The 17,047-nt window shown below is 34.2% G+C and overlaps 2 protein-coding genes across 7 annotated transcripts; both read left to right on the top strand.

The window, feature by feature from the left end:
• The first annotated feature begins 711 nt into the window (after nucleotides 1–711).
• On the top strand, nucleotides 712–8,364 carry LOC132633299 (uncharacterized). 6 transcript variants are annotated; one of them, XM_060349611.1, is made up of 6 exons: nucleotides 716–1,023; nucleotides 1,347–3,061; nucleotides 3,957–4,149; nucleotides 7,516–7,838; nucleotides 7,922–7,963; nucleotides 8,040–8,364. In XM_060349611.1, exons 2-4 carry the CDS (start codon nucleotides 1,470–1,472, stop codon nucleotides 7,696–7,698), a joined length of 1,968 nt encoding a protein of 655 aa, XP_060205594.1. In that variant the 5' UTR covers nucleotides 716–1,023; nucleotides 1,347–1,469; the 3' UTR covers nucleotides 7,699–7,838; nucleotides 7,922–7,963; nucleotides 8,040–8,364. The 6 variants fall into 6 exon arrangements, with proteins under 6 accessions (XP_060205597.1, XP_060205596.1, XP_060205595.1 ...); XM_060349612.1 differs by having other exon boundaries at nucleotides 714–1,023; nucleotides 7,519–7,838; nucleotides 7,922–8,364; XM_060349610.1 differs by having other exon boundaries at nucleotides 715–1,023; nucleotides 1,461–3,061; nucleotides 7,922–8,364.
• A 5,665-nt stretch (nucleotides 8,365–14,029) lies between these two features.
• On the top strand, nucleotides 14,030–15,911 carry LOC132633300 (transcription factor MYBS1). Its single transcript, XM_060349615.1, has 2 exons — nucleotides 14,030–14,571; nucleotides 15,207–15,911. The coding sequence occupies exons 1-2, from the start codon at nucleotides 14,156–14,158 to the stop codon at nucleotides 15,688–15,690; spliced, it is 900 nt and encodes a 299-aa protein (XP_060205598.1). The 5' UTR covers nucleotides 14,030–14,155; the 3' UTR covers nucleotides 15,691–15,911.
• Nucleotides 15,912–17,047: the final 1,136 nt, after the last annotated feature.

Genomic DNA, 17,047 nt, shown 5'->3' with positions numbered 1-17,047 from the left:
GCGGGTTTTCTAGGAATTTCCTAGAAAAAAAAAAGTCCATGGGTATAAAACCATTCAACTGCACCAATTCAGTCAATAGTTTACAAAGTAATTGAGCAAATCGAGTGAGAGGGCTTAATATAATTAAGCAAATCGAGCGTGAGGTTTTAATATTAAATTAAGTGAATCGACTGTGAATGCTTAATCTCTGTTTAAAAGTTGTCATTGAAATTGTTTACAAAATCATTATGATTTCCCTTAAACTAAAGATGGCGAAGAACCGTAGTTCCAGTTTGTAAATAATTTAAATTTCTGGTTCATAGTTTGAGCTTTTTCTGAAGAACAATAGCATCTCAACATAGAATAGTTAAGGCGTACAGAATAATAAAAAATTACATCAACTATTAATTAGTTAAAAGAATTCTTTTCTCGGAATAGTTAAAACAGTTTAAATTCTTCAAATTTGTGAAAGGCCGTACAGAATATCAATTAAATTTGCCAATATTTTGGGATGTCCTAAAATTGAAAAGATTTCATGTAAATTAAACTAAGGAAGTAATATTACTTTTTTTTTTTGTCATTTTGAAGGTTAGAGAAAATCAGAGAACATTTAAGAAAACAACTAGGGTTTTTTAAATTTTAATTAATCTTGACCATTTTCTTTAAGTTATATATGCAGAGTCTTTTTATTTTCTTCCTAAAAGAGCGCTTCTCCTGTTAAAAAATTGAATTTATCTTATATTGTCAGATTTGGACCAGCTAAAAAGGAGTTTTTGGGTCCGAAAATAGAAAAAACAAAGAAGGGAAAAATCCAAACATGATAGAGACCTCTGTTGTCTATATAAAACCCAATTCGAAAATCTACTAATAATTTGTGCAAATTCAAATTCTTAGATAGACCCACTTGTTCCTGTTTTTGTTTTTACCCCTTTGGTGATAAATATCAAAGCACATTGGATCGACACCCACTTGTTCTTTTTTTCAATTATTATTACTCATTTTTTCGATCCATTTACAGGGCAGATGTATCTTTGTTGAATTCAGGTGATAATTATCCCTTGTTTCTTTGCTGTTGATTCTTCAATTTTAAGACGCCATGGGTATTTCTTATATTTTAATTCTATGCTTCTTGGATTGAATACATTGTGATTTAATATTTATTACTTCGTTTTTTAACCCAATTACCCCATGTTTTTGTGAATTGTAATTGTTTCTTGAATTTTTACGGGAGTGAAAGTCTTCAATAATCTTTTTTTAGATCTTTATGGTCCTAGTAGTCGTCTTTCTGTTTGTTACATTATAGTTTTGTGCCAAGTACATGTACCCTCAAGTTATTTATTTGTTTAGTTTCCTGTCTGACTTTACAGGTTTAAGTAGTTGTACAAGTTTCTACATTTGGATGAGACACGAGAAGACGAATGTTTATATGGATATGTTGAAAATAGGTGTTCTTTGAGTGATGATGTTGTAGTTTTTTGCAGTAACCGGAAATGAGCAGATCTCCATCATTTTCGGTGAGATCAGAAGCTGATTTAAAAGTAGATGAAAAATCTCTACAACAATGGGTTGTTGGCTTCTGTATCATTAGGTTTGATCTTGAACAGGGACAGCTCATTGAAGAATGTTATCCGTCGGGCTGTCTAACGCATAATGAGGAGCTTGAAGTTGCGTTTAGCTCATTTCCGGATTCGGTTTCTCAGAATCATAACCGATCGAGTATTCATGATTGTATCTTTTTCTTCCGTGTCCGGAGGCAGGGGAATCCTCAACTGCCTTCATCCGAGATAGTGGAAGTAGATAATATGACAGCCAGTGAGAAGGTGCTAAAACAAAGGAGTAAAATTCAAACAGGGGCGAATTCAAGATATTTGTACGGGTTTGTGTTTAATAGACAGAGACACGATGAAAGGCTAAAACGGGGTGGTGAGCAAAAGTCAGTGGTAATTCTTTCTCACAACCCGTTTTCTAGTGTCTTTAGACCTTTGTTGCAGATCATGGGGCCGTTGTACTTTGACATTGGGAAAAAAGCCCTTAATTTCATTGCTTCTTATGTATCAGTGTGGCCTACTCCTGTACCAGGTCAGTTAATGGAGCTTCCGATTGGAAATGCTACTCTTAAGGTGAACTTGCCACCTGCCCATTGTATGCCTTTGGATTGTGGAGTGCTTTTTGAAGAGTTGGCTTCTCCAATAGCCCCGTTTCTTCCGTCGAGTCAATCAGTTCCACAAGGTCTTTTCCATGACGCGGATCTTTTTGGGACATTTAGGGGGCTTTTAATGCAGCTTTGGAAGTTATGGGAATTGTTACTTATTGGAGAACCTATTCTTATTATAGCGCCAACACCACCTCAGTGCTGTGAAGCTGTTGCTGGTTTGGTTAGTTTGGTCGCTCCCCTTCTCTGTAGTATTGATTTCAGGCCTTACTTTACCATTCATGATCCCGACTTTGCTCATTTAAACTCCCTTCAAGAAGGTGCTGCTTTTCCTCCAATGATTTTGGGTGTGACAAACCTCTTTTTCTTGAAATCCCTTCGAAGAATTCCACACGTCTTGTCGGTTGGAAATCCTCCCATAAACGCAGCTCGACTTCCGTTTTCTGCTAGAGCTTCAACTGGTAGAATTCCGGCCGGACCTGAAGGACTTAGTCTTCCTAATCTTTCCTTGAAGAAGTTTACGCCATCCAATTTTTTGAATGCTATGAAGTTGAGGAGAGACGGTCCCCTTTGCCTTATGACTGAGCACAAAGAAGCCTTGTGGAGTAGTTATGGTCCAGTTACAAAGCCAGACACTTCAATCTTGAATAGGCTAATTGATGCAGGTATGTCACCCAGGGTAGAGGAATCAATGTCGGTTGTTAATAATGACATACTTCGTCGGCACTTCTTAGAGCTGACAACCAACTTCTTGGCCCCATTTGGCCCATATTATAGACCAACAACACCTTCTGAAGGATCTTCCCCATATGTTGATCCTCCTCCTCTACCCACATTTAATGCCGAGGACTTCCTCACTAGCTTATCTGCAAGGGGTCCTGGGAAGTTTCTGTTGAAGAGGATGAAATCCAACTGGCTGGACTTTTACAGGTAAAAAAATGGTCAGTTTTTCTTCTCACATGCTCATCTTTGAACTCTTACAGGTCGTTTGGTTGCTGGTTAGGAAGTAAATTGTTCATGTATTAAATTGTGTGCAAAATTCAGCACACGGCGGATCTAGAATTTTCATTGAGGGGGTTCGAAAATAAAAAAGTTGTGCCTGAGGTTTGAATTTGGAACCTCAAGATAAATTCCCCCCCCCCCCCCCCCCCCCCCCCAAACGACTGAACCAACCCCTACTTTTGTGTTCAAGGTATTCAAAATCTACATATGTACATAAAATATACCAAAATATCTTTTATATATATATATATAATGTAATTTTTTGCCGAGGGTGTTCGGGTGAACACCCTCACTTGGACCTAGATCTGCCCCTGACACTAAGTACGGTTTTTTCTTACCAGTTTACAATCCCGCATAACTAATACATATATAAGTTATAAGGGAATCTATGTATTATTTTATGCAGGCTAGAAGATGGAATAACTATTACTCCCTCCGTCCAAAAGATCGTCCTCTTTTGACTTGGCACAAAGTTTAAGAAATAAAGGAAGACTTTTGAAATGTGTGGTCCAAAACAAGCCTTAGATATTTGTGTGGCTGTAAATCATCTTATAAAGTTAAATTGTTTCTAAATATAGAAAGGGGACAATCTTTTTGGGACAGACTAAAAAGGAAAGGAGGACAATCTTTTTGGGACAGAGGGAGTACATGAATAACTAAATCCTGCATAACTAGTCCTTGCATTACTAATACATAACTAACCAGTAACCAAACGATCCCTTGGGGGTTTTCTCTTCAATGTTTACTAGCACACTTTATACACGTAATTAATGGATTATTGCCTGACTCAAGATAAAATGATTGATTGTACCTGTATGTACAGGCGGTTTCTGAAAGGGCATAACTTTTTGCCTTGGTTTCAACGAAAGCGTGCTGTTGCTGAACAAGAACAGTATAGGCTGTGGAGGCAAGCTAGAATGAGGGCCGACATACAACATTTGATATCTAGAATGTCTGAGTTGGAGATAGTTGATACTTTCAATGCAATTGAAAGGCATCTTCTTGGAGAACTGCAGGCACGTGCTTTCCTAAACTTATGGTGACAGTTCCATTTTCTTCTCTTGGGTAGTCTAACTTTTGAGTAATTTTTTATCAAGAAAAGAATAAAGTAACTTTTGAGTAGTTCTTCACCTCTAAGTGATGCATACAGAAATATTGAAATGCCTATATACTGAACTAGAAAATGGAACTTTGATCATGAGTTAATATAAGTGACGTGAGATGGTCTTTGAGCATTCTTTCCTAAGTGACTAGAATATGTGCTTATCACCCCCCTCCCCAAAAAAAGAGACTGAAATCTCTAGTTTCTATAGAGAGACATAGATTCTTTATTACCATATACCATTGATGGGAAACTCCTTTTCTAACACATGACTTTTCATTATCACATTGTTTTCTGAAATATCTCATTGCGTTTAAGGCGCGTAATTTTTTCCCATGATGCCTGTTTGATGTTTTTTTTCTTTGTTTTTTTTTTCTTCCTTTTTGTTTATATCTGTTTATCTATTTTTGTGTGCCTGTGAAGAAGCTTTAGTAATTCCATAACGGTTAATGAACAGATGAAGGATAATAAATCACCTTCCCATCTCAGGGCTCCGGAGATCCATAAAGGAATAATGTAGAAATAAGCGACATAGCTTTGTATGTGGTTCCAATTGGAACAAGCATGTGATGGCAGAAACGTCCCAAAACCTCAAAAGGAATTGATTTTTCTAAAAAAGAATTAAATGAAACCTGATAAATATCTGGAGTTATTCTGCCATTTACAGCGCATTTCTCCCCTTCTCATTATGTATTGGCAAGTACAGAAAGCCATCCGTTTTGTTTAAAATACCAACAGTTATCTGTCTTAATCATTAAATTTTTTTTTTTTTTCAATTTGATGTGCTGTTTATTTTATTTCTTAGTTCATTTTTTTAAATTGGCAAATCTAGTATAGCAAGTCCTTGTTATATGTAGAAGCAATTAGAGGCTAGTATATGCTTTTGGTATCACTGCTCAGTCAAATTTTTCTCCTCAATCGTCCAACTGAATATAATATATATATAATAGATATTACAATTTACCAGTTTCAAAAAAAAAATATATAATAGATATTAAATTCTGTATACTGAGACTGAAGGCTTTGCTACCATTGTTTTCTGAGTTAATCTTTTGCTGACTGATATTAGGCTGAAACATCACTTTCTGTATGAGTAAATTTAGCAATTTTATTCATGTTAAGATTTAAGCGTAAGCATCTGTGAGAGTTTTCGGTTGTAGGAGGGAGAAGGGGTTCATCCATGATGGACGTATTTGATTTATGTAGATAAAACTCCATGTAAATGACAAAGGCAACATGTGGATTGATAATTCCGTAATGGAACTGGTCGCTGAACTAGGAGGAGAAATAACTCAGCTGTAAATACCAGTGTCTGGCTTTGTCATTTCTTAACCTACTATACCATTTGAGTGTTAATGCAGAATATGTTCAAGCATGACTTTGATCCTGTCGTAGCATCTTTTGCATCTTTTAGTATTCTATTACAAAGATGAAAGCATGCATTAAGTTGATTAGTATAAGCAAACAAATTTTGAAGCATTCAAACAGGGAAGGCCATATAACTCCAGTGGACAAGTTATCGTGGTAGGCAATCCTGTGTTGCTTCAGATGAAAATAGGAGGGGTTTGAGGAGGTGGAGCGGTAAAGGTTGTTTCTTTTTATTCGGTAAGAGAGTAAAAGAGGAGGGGAATTAAATGTGAAGGGGTTGGGTACCTGTTCATGACGACTTTTCAACTCTTACAAAATGCGACGGAAAGGAGGAATAATATAAATATTTCACTTACTCAGTTCCTTGCAAACATCAACAACCAGAAACAAGCTTGGGGAATTAAACCATGTCATTTCTCTCCTTCACCCTCCTCCTTCCTTTCCTGGAACCAACTTAGCATAACAGAGTGCTTCATGATCAGCTTGATTGTGCACTGACAAATCTAAAGAGAGTATTTACAGGGTTTGGAAGGACTTAGTTAGTTGTTTAACCTTGTAAAGAACTCAAGCCTGGCAGATCTTTAAGATGGGATAGAGGGTGAAGACATATTTTCTAATTATTTGCTGTTGCATTTCACGCTTAAACAAGAAAAATCTTACAACAACAACATACCCGGTGTAATCCCACAAGTGGGGTCTGGGGAGGGTAAGATGTACCCAGACCTTACCTTTATGGAATAGAGAGGAAGAAAAATCCTACCTTTTGTGCAAACTGTTATTACCTATACTTGGGGGTTATTTCTCCTCGATCATAAATCTCTTCTACTTTATCTTAGTTACTGAAAAATAATCATGCATTTATTAGAAGTTAAGCAATTTAAAATGAACTTCTATTTAGTCTTTTGTCATTTAAGCCTTCCAGGCCTGATAAGCTGAGTCAGTTGATAGAGGAAAGGAAAAGGAAATAAAGAAGTGAAAGGTAAATAGTATGTTAGCTTCGGTTGTATTGCTGATAGATCTTAAATTTGTCTGCACGCATAAATGCAGACTCTAGCTGTACATCCAATTTCCTTGTCACCTTCCTTTTTTCTTTGGCCAATGATAGATTCACAATTACCATATTTTTTGGCATAGCATGAGTATCAATTTTTTTAAGCTGAGATAGTATTGTTAATTATAGTTGTAACATGCTGAGAATTTTGGAAAATACTCACACATTATCCATTATTTTTAGAATAATATTCGCTGAAGATGGCTTTTTTCCAATTTAATCTTTGCAACAAGTACACTGTTTATTGGCTTTGATTTTACTTATTTGGTTAGCGATGTGGCAGAATTAATTATTTTAAAAAAATGTAACCGAATAATATGTAAGAAAAGGACTTGACCGATATTATATAGATTTTCAGCATGGATTATGTCTATGCTTAACCTGGCATTCTCTTGCACAAAGACGGGCTTTTTATTCTAAGAATTACTCAGGATGACATGTTCATCTTCTTGTGTAAAGAGAGAGTCCCCGAAATTCCATTCTTGATCATTGCATTTAGTTGGTCCTTAGGATTTATCTTTTCAGTGTATCAAGTTTCATATGTTATGAAGGTATTGGCTTTAAGTCCTCCTCCCACCTGTAACGTCTCTTTTGCCGAAAATAAACATGTTAGGGTCCATGCCAAACCCCCCACCACCACGGGAAGTGAAAGACCGGGTGGATGGCTTGGAAAATAAAAAATAAAAAATATAGATTTTCAGCATGTGATCTTTTTACAGTTTTTCAAACTTGAGGTGGTGATCTATTCTTCTGCTCCACATCTTTTACCTTCATGGGACTACTTATATACCACTTTTTTCTATGTTAATTAGCATTTATGCATGACAATACATCTTTCTTGATGGCAATGTTCTGTTGCAGCAGTCCAGCACTACCGAGGCAGGTTCTGATGCCACTAGCAGCAAACTAAGAGGGGATCTTCAGGCGGTGTTCAATGTCCTTCCAAAGGACATGCAGCAGCTTATGCTAATGAACCCTGAAAGGGCAGCACTTGTACAAGGAAATCATGAAGATGGTGAACTTCCCTCTAAATCAATCAGATGACAAGAGCTTAAACCTAAGATAGAATCAGACAGCTGAGTTGAGAGTTTTATGGATGCTGCTAGAAGATGTAGAATCAGTCATGTCCTCTTCTCCACTGCAATTTCCTGCAGGAGCTGGACTCTCAATGGTTGTGCTGCAAGGTCAGTTATAGCTTGACTCAAGATTTCTATTTCGCATTCATGAGATAAATTGATTGAGAACATGATTTTTATCTTTCCTCCAGATAACTTTGGCAAATGAACCATTGTCTGTTGAAGCTGTTCAGGTGGGCTGAGATCACATTGTTCTTCTAAATTGGTATTTGAATGTTTCCAGAGAATGATTGTTATATAATGTTTCAGGATGAATAGAAGTCTGTTTAACTTACTAGTGAAAGGGAAAGCGGTGTCTAGATATAACAGAAACAAGTTATGAGCCCTTTTGTTGTAAACTCCAGTTTTATCTCCATTTTCAATTTAATTCTCTTTAAGGATGGGGTCCCCCTTTGGTTTCTGTTTCCCCTCAAGGACATCAATGTCTTATAGCACATGATTGGACAAGTCATGTTGTAAGTGGAATGTCAGTGTTATCATTTCATTGAAACAAGGGAAGAAGAACCTGTATAAAAACATGTCAAACAGTCAAAGGGTGTTTTAATTGGTTAAATTTTGCGGCACATCACCCTCCCCTTTTCTTGTCATTTGGTTTCCTTGAAATCTGTAATTGTAGCTCAGTTGATTCTTCTGTAAAGGCTCAAGCATCCTTCTGCAGTTTCAAAGCTGCAATTCGCCACGTACTATTATTATATTCTGGTTCTGGTAGTTATTGATTCAGTTTTTCTATTGATCAAGAATTCCCAAAAGTTGTGCTCAGTTACAGATTAGCCTGTCCATTACAAATATGAAAAGACAGAAACAGCCCTGTTGCTGTGAACCATCTAGGACTCAAAGAGTCCAAATGTTTAGAGTAGTTAAATAAGATAAAAAATTGTATAAACCTTATCCCATTAAAGATAATATTTGGATGACAGTTGATTGAATGAGTATGGCAATCAGAAATTTCTTGTGGTAAAAGACTGCTGGTATTGCGGTCCTTGTGACTTGTTATAAATATCAAGGAGACAACTTAACTTATCAAAGAAAGTGAAATTATGGCATGACAAAGACACTTTGTCGTTTCAACAACAATAATAAGTTCTTAACTGCCACAAGATTTTATTAGCCTTTGCCCTTTGAGAGTATTTGAAGGAGAGGCAAAGAGCCTCGGACTTGGATAGGTCATGAATAGACGCAAAAATCGGCTTTGTCATTTAGGTATCATTATCATTCATGTGTATGATCTATGGCTGACGTCGGATTTACATATATAACTTCTTTTTTCCTTAATTTACCTTAATTTCTTTTGGCCTCGTATCCTTGAAATAAATATAAACCGTGACAGTTTCTAATTTGCTGTCATGCAATGTTATACAATATTACATCCGCCCGAAAGTGCATGTAGCACACATTAAGGATGAAATGAGAGAAGGTTGTTTGAGATGGTTTGATCATATCTTGTGTCAGCCTATATATACACCTGTCCATAGAGGTGACACTATGGCGAGAGGTGTTAAAAAAAGGACAAGACAGATCTAAAATCATACGGAAGAAAGTTGTCTTAAAAGACCAGTACTGCAATCAATGAAAAATTAGCTAAAGATAGGGTAGAATGGAAGAAAAAGATCCATATAGTTAGATTACTAGATATCTACTACTCATTGAGAATAGGTTTTAATCTTGTTAGTACGTTGATTTTGCACATATTGCTTTGTAGGAGTATTTTGACCTTATCATAGATTTGTATTACCAGAAAAAATATGAGTAACTTTAATTCATATTATAATTAATATATTTCATTTTAATTGTTTTGATACGATGATTTAACATCATTTACGCTTAAACGAAAAAATATTGTCAGTGAAGACTATAATTGATCCGAACTCACGTAGAATTTATGTGTAGTTACTATTATTATTCTATAAAAGTTACAAGCAAACAACCCTACATCTTTTTCGTATGAAAATGATGGAAGTACATTTAAGAAAACTTTTAGCAAAATGTGACAGAGACAGAGAGTATTGCCTTCAATTAAAGGTTGTATAGAGTCATTCAAGACACAGCTGCATATTGGAATATCCTAATTCAAATTAATTTCCTCCTAGGAAAAAGGAACTGTATAACTGCATGATTATTTTGTAATATCTAAGTTTCCCACATAAACTAGACTTGTTGGCACAACTTTTAGTCAAACTTTTCCTCTCTTTTTTTTCTTTCCTTATGACGTTTTTGATTGTTTATGTTTATTCACATCATATTGACAAGATGTGCATACTTCGGCATGAAGTAGAGAAGGAGAGAAAGCCACGTAGTTACATGAATAAGAGGTTGAAGACAAAAGGTGACAAATTTTGAAAAAAAATCGTTACTCAATTTCTTTCCCCACTCCCTTGTGGCTTTGCCTGAGCAACACTCCTAAAGGTAGACAAAAACTGTTAAGTCTTTCGAATTCCATGTATAGCCATTATTCTCCTCCTTATTCTCCTTGTCTTCGTTTCATCATTTCTTAGAGTATGATACATTTTGCTTCTTTGTGTCTGTCTTCTGTATTGACATAATTCTTTTGGACTCTCCACTTAAAGGATTTTGAAGGAAGAAAATCTTTTATGCATGAACAAAATATCCAGTATTTACAGATAAAATTATTCAATTATTTGGGGAAAAATCAACTCAATTTTAATAAATCAGCTTCAACTGGGACAAAATTAAAGCATTGTATTGAACTCTTCTTGGTGTCACGAGTTCAAACTTTGTTGTAGAATAAAGTTTTATAGTTAAGTGGGGATAAATAGATTTATTTCACTTAGTTTTGAACTATGCATATCAATTATAAAGGTATTCTTCTTTAGTATCAAGATATTGATGATGTATAATCAATCAATATCATGACAATGTATGGTCATCAATTTCTATACAAGAAGAATAGAAGAATCGGACCTACAACTTTAATTTGGTTCAATAAGTCCGATTCTAATTAAACCAAATTAAAAAAATTTAATCATATGATTATGATCTTTTATCATACATTCATGCTAGGTGCGAAATTAGAAGAACTTCATGACTTGCAATTAATGTATTTAACATTGTGACTCCTATCCCACTTCTTCCCACTTTTAGCTGAGCCCGGAACTTTTTTAACTAAAAAAAACAATTTTTAGAATCAAACTAACCCTTTAAAAAAAAAAGAATTAAACTAGGCTTCACACACATAATCTGTGCGTAAGGGGGTACTTTTTTCCCCCCTTTTTTTAAGCTATCAAAATTACATTTTTTTTCATACTTTGGGCAAAGATTAGTCATGTTTTAAAACCCCGAAATATCAATATTTTATATAGAATTTAATATATTTTTTTGCATACAATAACGTCGGCTCATTACATCAAGTATATCTAAACGTTTGGATCGTCGTTTTAGGGGTTGTAGAGTGCCCCGAAATAAGTTTTGTTTGCTTAGAAACTTGTCATCTTTGTTCTTTGGAAATCAAACTCAAAATTAAGCTTTTTTCAGTACTTTGACCGAAGATTAGTCACGTTTCAAAACACCGAAATATAAATATTTTATATAGAACTTCATATTTTTTTTTAGCGTAAAATAATGTCGGCTCATTACATCAAGTATACATATATGTTTGGATCGTCGTTTTAGGGGTTGTAAAGTGCCTCGAAGTAAGTTTGGAAACTTGTTATCTTTAAGTTTTTTTTCGTACTTTGACCGAAGATTAGTCACGTTTCAAAACGTCGGAATATAAATATTTTGTCTAGAACTTAATATTTTTTTTAGCATACAATAATATCGGCTCATTACATCAAGTATACATATGCCTTTCTCATTACATCAAGTATAATACATATGCCTTTCTCATTACATCAAGTATACATATGCCTTTCACTCACGTAAATAAAAAAAAGGACGGGAGCATAGGTAGAAAACTAGTTGTAAATTGTCGAAACTTTAAATGGTCATAACTTTGCGCTCGGATGTCCGATTTACGTGAATTTTTTTATCTGGGGTATTTTTTCCAGATCTACGCGGACAAACCGCCGAAAGCCGAGCCGATTTTCCAAAAAACGCTCGTTATCCCATTCAATTTGAATTTTGCCCAAAATTTGTGCAAAAATTTCATTCTTCTTTAGTAAAAATCTAATGATAAAAAATCTATTTCGAGATACTAATCCCGTGGTAATGATGTTTTGAATGTCAATTTCGAGGTTCAAAATTCAATTTATGAAAACGGGTTAGATAGCATTAGTGAACATTATAAAAAAATAAAAAGTGTCTACTTTGTTGCTTTCACCAATTTGGCTCGGTGGTTTAACCTCTCTTTTTTACGTACTTCTTTTTTATGCCAACAACATGGGATCAAACCTTGGTGGGAGCATTGAATGAGATATATTATAACTTTATTGAACCTCTCGTATTGGATGAATTATTTTTTAATATAATATTTTTATTTCAAAACACTTAAATCAAAACCTTATAAAATATGACACTTAGATCTAAAGATGACAAGTTTCCAACCAAACAAAACTTACTTCGGGGCACTCTACAACCCCTAAAACGACGATCCAAACGTTTAGGTATACTTGATGTAATGAGCCGACGTTATTGTACGCAAAAAATATATTAAGTTTTATATAAAATATTGATATTTCGGAGTTTTGAAACATGACTAATCTCTGCCCAAAGTATGAAAAAAGTGATTTTGATAGCTTAAAAGAAGGGAAAAAAAAAAGTACCCTCCCTCTTTCACGCACAGATTCTGTGCATGAAGCTTAGTTTTTTTTTTTTTTTTAAAGGATTAGTTTGGTTCCAAAAATTATTTTTTGGGTTAAAAAAGTTTTGGGTCCCTTTTAGCTACCATAAGGCATTTCGTTGCACTTTAATCATCCCCATGAAGAGGTGCACTCGGATACCATTGATGTCATACATTACAAGCAAAGAAAAATCAACATGTCCGTTCAAAAAATACTGAATACTCTATAATTTACAAGTTACAACAAGAGACTTAACTAAAGGAAAAAAACTTGTGTTTAAAAACACTAGCTAGGGAGAAGAGACACGAGTGCCAATGGTGCGTGGCCCAAAATTGGGAAGTGTTAGACAAGAGCCTCTTATTGCGTTTAACGCCATTCACCCATTCAATCATTGCTACTGTATTACTACTAGTAAGGTGCCACTTTTTCACTTTGATTGCTAAATTAGGTACCATTTTTTACTCCCACGTTTCATCTTTTTATTCCACCCTCTTAATCATTATTTTATTGATAGTTTCCATTTCCTACCTAGGAAAGATTTTACTGCTGGACAAAAGTTGGTAACTTTCAACCCTACCTTTCCTTATTTTGTTTGGTGGTTGGAGGGGGAAGTGTTGGAAAGGAAACTTTCCTTTAATTTTTTTTTCTAGTACCTTTTTGTCTTCACGAGCTACTTATAGGTCGAGATTAATTTCCTTGTATATAAGATCTCGATTGATTTTCTTATATATAAGACCTCCATTGATTTCCTTATATGTAGAATTTTGCATTCATTTTCCCTTTTTATGTAGAATTTTGTATTCATTTTCCTTTTTTATGTAGAATTTTGTATTCATTTTCCTTTTTTTTTTTTATGTAGAATATTTTGATTACTTAATATTCTTAGCTGATTCCTTTATAGAATCCTTCATCTCATTTCCTTTTATTTTTTATTTTCCTTAATTTCGTTATTTATAAGATTTTGATTAATTTCCTTGTGTGTAGAAATTTACTAGGCGTTTACAAGAGCTTTCAAATTGAAGTTGAAAAATGGTAGTATTTGGAAATTGAAGTTGTGTTTGTTTGTATATATGCATTTCACTATGAAAAAAAATTGAATTTTTGTAGGTGGAAAAGGATTTTTCACTTGAAAAACTGATCAATTTTTCAAACATGAAAAATTCATTTTCAAAACCAATCAAAAATCTAATGTATAATCAAACAATATATATATATATATAAAAATTAACGGACAGAATTCTATTAACAAACGGGGCCTTATCGTTAGTAGTATCCTTAATCAATTCTATGCATAATAATCTTTTAGTAGTTTGTTTCCTTCTTAATTCTCTTCTTCCTAATTTTAAGCAAAAGTCTATACCTATCTATTGACTACTCTTAACTTAAGTGAAAAATACAGTAACCAAAAAATATTGTTGAATACAATTGGCTTTTAACTTTTTGTAATTTTGTAATGCATGACTTTGTATGAATGTGACAAATCAACCCATCCCTTCACACAAGTGGTCCTCTTTCTCCATTAATACATAATTGATACCCCCTTTTCTTATCATTCACTCTCTTTTTATCCCTTTGAAAAAAGAAAAAATAACACAAACATAGCAATAAAACAAGTGAATTAACACAAACATGTCAAATTCAGATTTACTTTTGTGGAGTAGAGAAGAAGAAAAAGCTTTTGAAAATGCAATTGCAGTGCACTGGATTGAAGGGACTGAACAACAATGGGGAGAATTTGCTTCAATGGTCCCTACAAAAAACATTGATGAACTTAAAAGACATTATCAGTTACTTGTTGATGATGTTAATGCAATTGAAGCAGGGCAAGTTCCAATCCCTAATTATAAAGGTGAAGAAGCTTCTTCATCAAATAAGGAAAGTAATTTGGGTTATTCCGGGTCAGCGGGAAGGCGGGTCAATTGTGGTTATTCAAATGGGTTTTCGGGTACAACCCATGACCCAATTGGGGGCCATGGTGGAAAAGGGAATTCAAGGTCTGAACAAGAAAGACGAAAGGGCATACCATGGACTGAAGAAGAACATAGGTAAATTAAATACTTCCTGTCTTGAGTCTTGATTTATCTGATACTTTGGCGTTTCGAAAGATAATTTGGCTGAGTTAAACGGCACGAAAGTTACTTATTTATTCTGTCTCAATTTACGTGACACTCAGTAAAAAAAAAAATGACATATTTTTATATATAGTAGTAATAATTTAACTTTACCCTTCTTATTTTCACCGTGATTGCTAGTCACAATAATTTTGTGCCTTGTTTTCGACCACAAATTTTAAAAATTTTATTTTTCTCTTAGATTTCGTGTCCAGTTAAACAATTTCACATAAATTGGGACGAAGGGAGTATAAGATGCAAATCTTTCTCATGTTAATAACAACAACATATGCAGTGTAATCCTACTAGTGTACGCAGGCTTTACTTCTACCTTTACGTAGAGAGGCTGCTTCCGAATAGACCCTCGGCACAATTAATGCAGGATTATCTTTCTCGTGTCAATATGATGAAAAATACATTTTAAGTTATTAGTCAGAATTCCATAGTTTTAATCTCGAAAAACGAAAATTATCACATAATCTGGAACAGAGGAAGCATTCAATTTTAAGCCAAAAACAGTTTTAATCTAATGCATGAGGCTGAATTCTATATCTTTGTTTGGTTTACAGGTTATTTTTGCTAGGTTTAGACAAATTTGGGAAAGGAGATTGGAGAAGTATTTCGCGTAATTTTGTGATATCTCGAACACCAACACAAGTGGCCAGTCATGCTCAGAAATATTTTATTCGTTTGAATTCCATGAACCGAGATAGAAGAAGGTCAAGTATTCATGACATTACAAGTATTAACAATGGAGGAGATGTTTCAACTCATCAGCCTCCTATTACAGGCCAACAGGTCAACCCAATTCAATCAAATCCAGCTGCACTTGGGCCGCCCTCTGTTAAACACAGGGCGGCCCAGCCCAATATGCACGGAATGGGCATGTATGGTGCTCCGATGGGTCATCCTGTCGCTGCACCTCCTAGTCACATGGCATCAGCTGTTGGAACACCGGTTATGCTACCTCATGGACACCATCATCATCCTCCTTATGTACTTCCAGTTGCATATCCTATGCCGCCGCCACAGCCACCAATGCACCATCAGTAAAAAATGAATGGTGCACATTCCTGGATTTTTCTTCTTCTTATTATTTATATAGAGTTATTAGTTATAGCATAAATGCTTTTGAATTTTGGAAAGGCTTATGGGTTGTTTCAAGTATTCAAGTTCTTCCAATTGTTCTTTTTCTTTTCTTTTTATGACTGATTCAGAAATTTGTAAATATTAGAGTTTAGTCTGTGGATGTTTAAGGGATGTTCAATTGCTCATCAATTCTTTACATAATAAAGTGTAGTGCTCGTTCTGATTAGAAGTAGTTGATAAATATTAAGCACTGAAAAATATACAGATTGAAAAGATATTTTATAAATAAGTAAATTATGTGTTCCGTAAAAAGGTGATAAATATACACTTTTTATATTAAAATGATTGGAATAACCTTTGAACTATTTATAAAAAGTACTACTTTGTCTCAATTTATGTGATGAATTTTTACTTAGTACGGAATTTATGAAATAAATAAAGACTGTTGAAATTTGTGGTTTAAAATAAGGAAAAATAACACTCTATGGCATTTTGGTTAAAGTATTTACCCGAAATGGCCATAGTATTTTTTTGTACATTTTGTTGCCTTCATCCCATTTTTTAAAAAAAATAATTACCCGAGATAGCCACTCCTCTTCCCCCCGTATCAAGCTCCAAGATGTTATTTTTCCTTCCAAATTTCTTTCTAATGTTGGTGTTTTTTTAGGGGTAAAGTGTGTATAAAACACATACATTATATTACACTTTTAATACTGTATAAACACTTGTATAACACTGCATAACACTGTAGAAGTGTGTATAAACAACTCTTATACGTTATTATACATTTTTATACAAGGTTTATACATTGTCTACAGTAAGTGTATAAAGTTGTACATTATTGTATAATGCTCTATATACAAGCGGCGGCCATAATTTGTTGGGTCATAGGTTTGTAATTTAAAAATATGACTATGCAAATGTAATTTTGTGTGCCAAATTGTACATTACTGAAATTCCCCCTTAAAATAAGTCATAAATATTTATATGTCAATAAATATCTCATTAAGAATAAAATAATTATTCCGAAATTAAATTATTATTATTAAATATAAAAAGACGTCATTCTTTTTTGGACTAACTAAAAAAGAAAGACCGGATACGAACTTTAAAAGTATTTCTATGTTAATAAAGACGAATAACTAATATAAAAGAGAATAGAGAGATAATTAAAAATTATTTTAGGAAGAGTTTTGTGATTTCTTCTTTCTAGTTTCGAGGACTAAAGCAGCGACGAATAGAGGCAAGTGTCCCGATCCACCAATAGGGAACAGTGGCACGTGGTTGTGAGGAAAAGAACAAATGAAGTTTATGTGGAGAA

The sequence above is a fragment of the Lycium barbarum genome, chromosome 3 (assembly GCF_019175385.1).
Source record: "Lycium barbarum isolate Lr01 chromosome 3, ASM1917538v2, whole genome shotgun sequence".
NCBI classification, from domain to species: domain Eukaryota; kingdom Viridiplantae; phylum Streptophyta; class Magnoliopsida; order Solanales; family Solanaceae; genus Lycium; species Lycium barbarum.
The sequence above is the reverse complement of the archived record's forward strand: the minus strand, read 5'-3'. Positions and strand labels throughout refer to the sequence as shown.

Excerpts from the sequence above, each read along its gene's own strand:
- LOC132633299 (XM_060349610.1), top strand. The coding sequence starts at position 1,470 with ATGAGCAGATCTCCATCATTTTCGGTGAGATCAGAAGCTGATTTAAAA. Across the intron at positions 3,062-3,956 it reads AACTGGCTGGACTTTTACAG|GCGGTTTCTGAAAGGGCATA; the intron begins GTAAAAAAATGG and ends CTGTATGTACAG. Across the intron at positions 4,150-7,515 it reads ATCTTCTTGGAGAACTGCAG|CAGTCCAGCACTACCGAGGC; the intron begins GCACGTGCTTTC and ends GTTCTGTTGCAG.
- LOC132633300 (XM_060349615.1), top strand. The coding sequence starts at position 14,156 with ATGTCAAATTCAGATTTACTTTTGTGGAGTAGAGAAGAAGAAAAAGCT. Across the intron at positions 14,572-15,206 it reads TGGACTGAAGAAGAACATAG|GTTATTTTTGCTAGGTTTAG; the intron begins GTAAATTAAATA and ends TTTGGTTTACAG.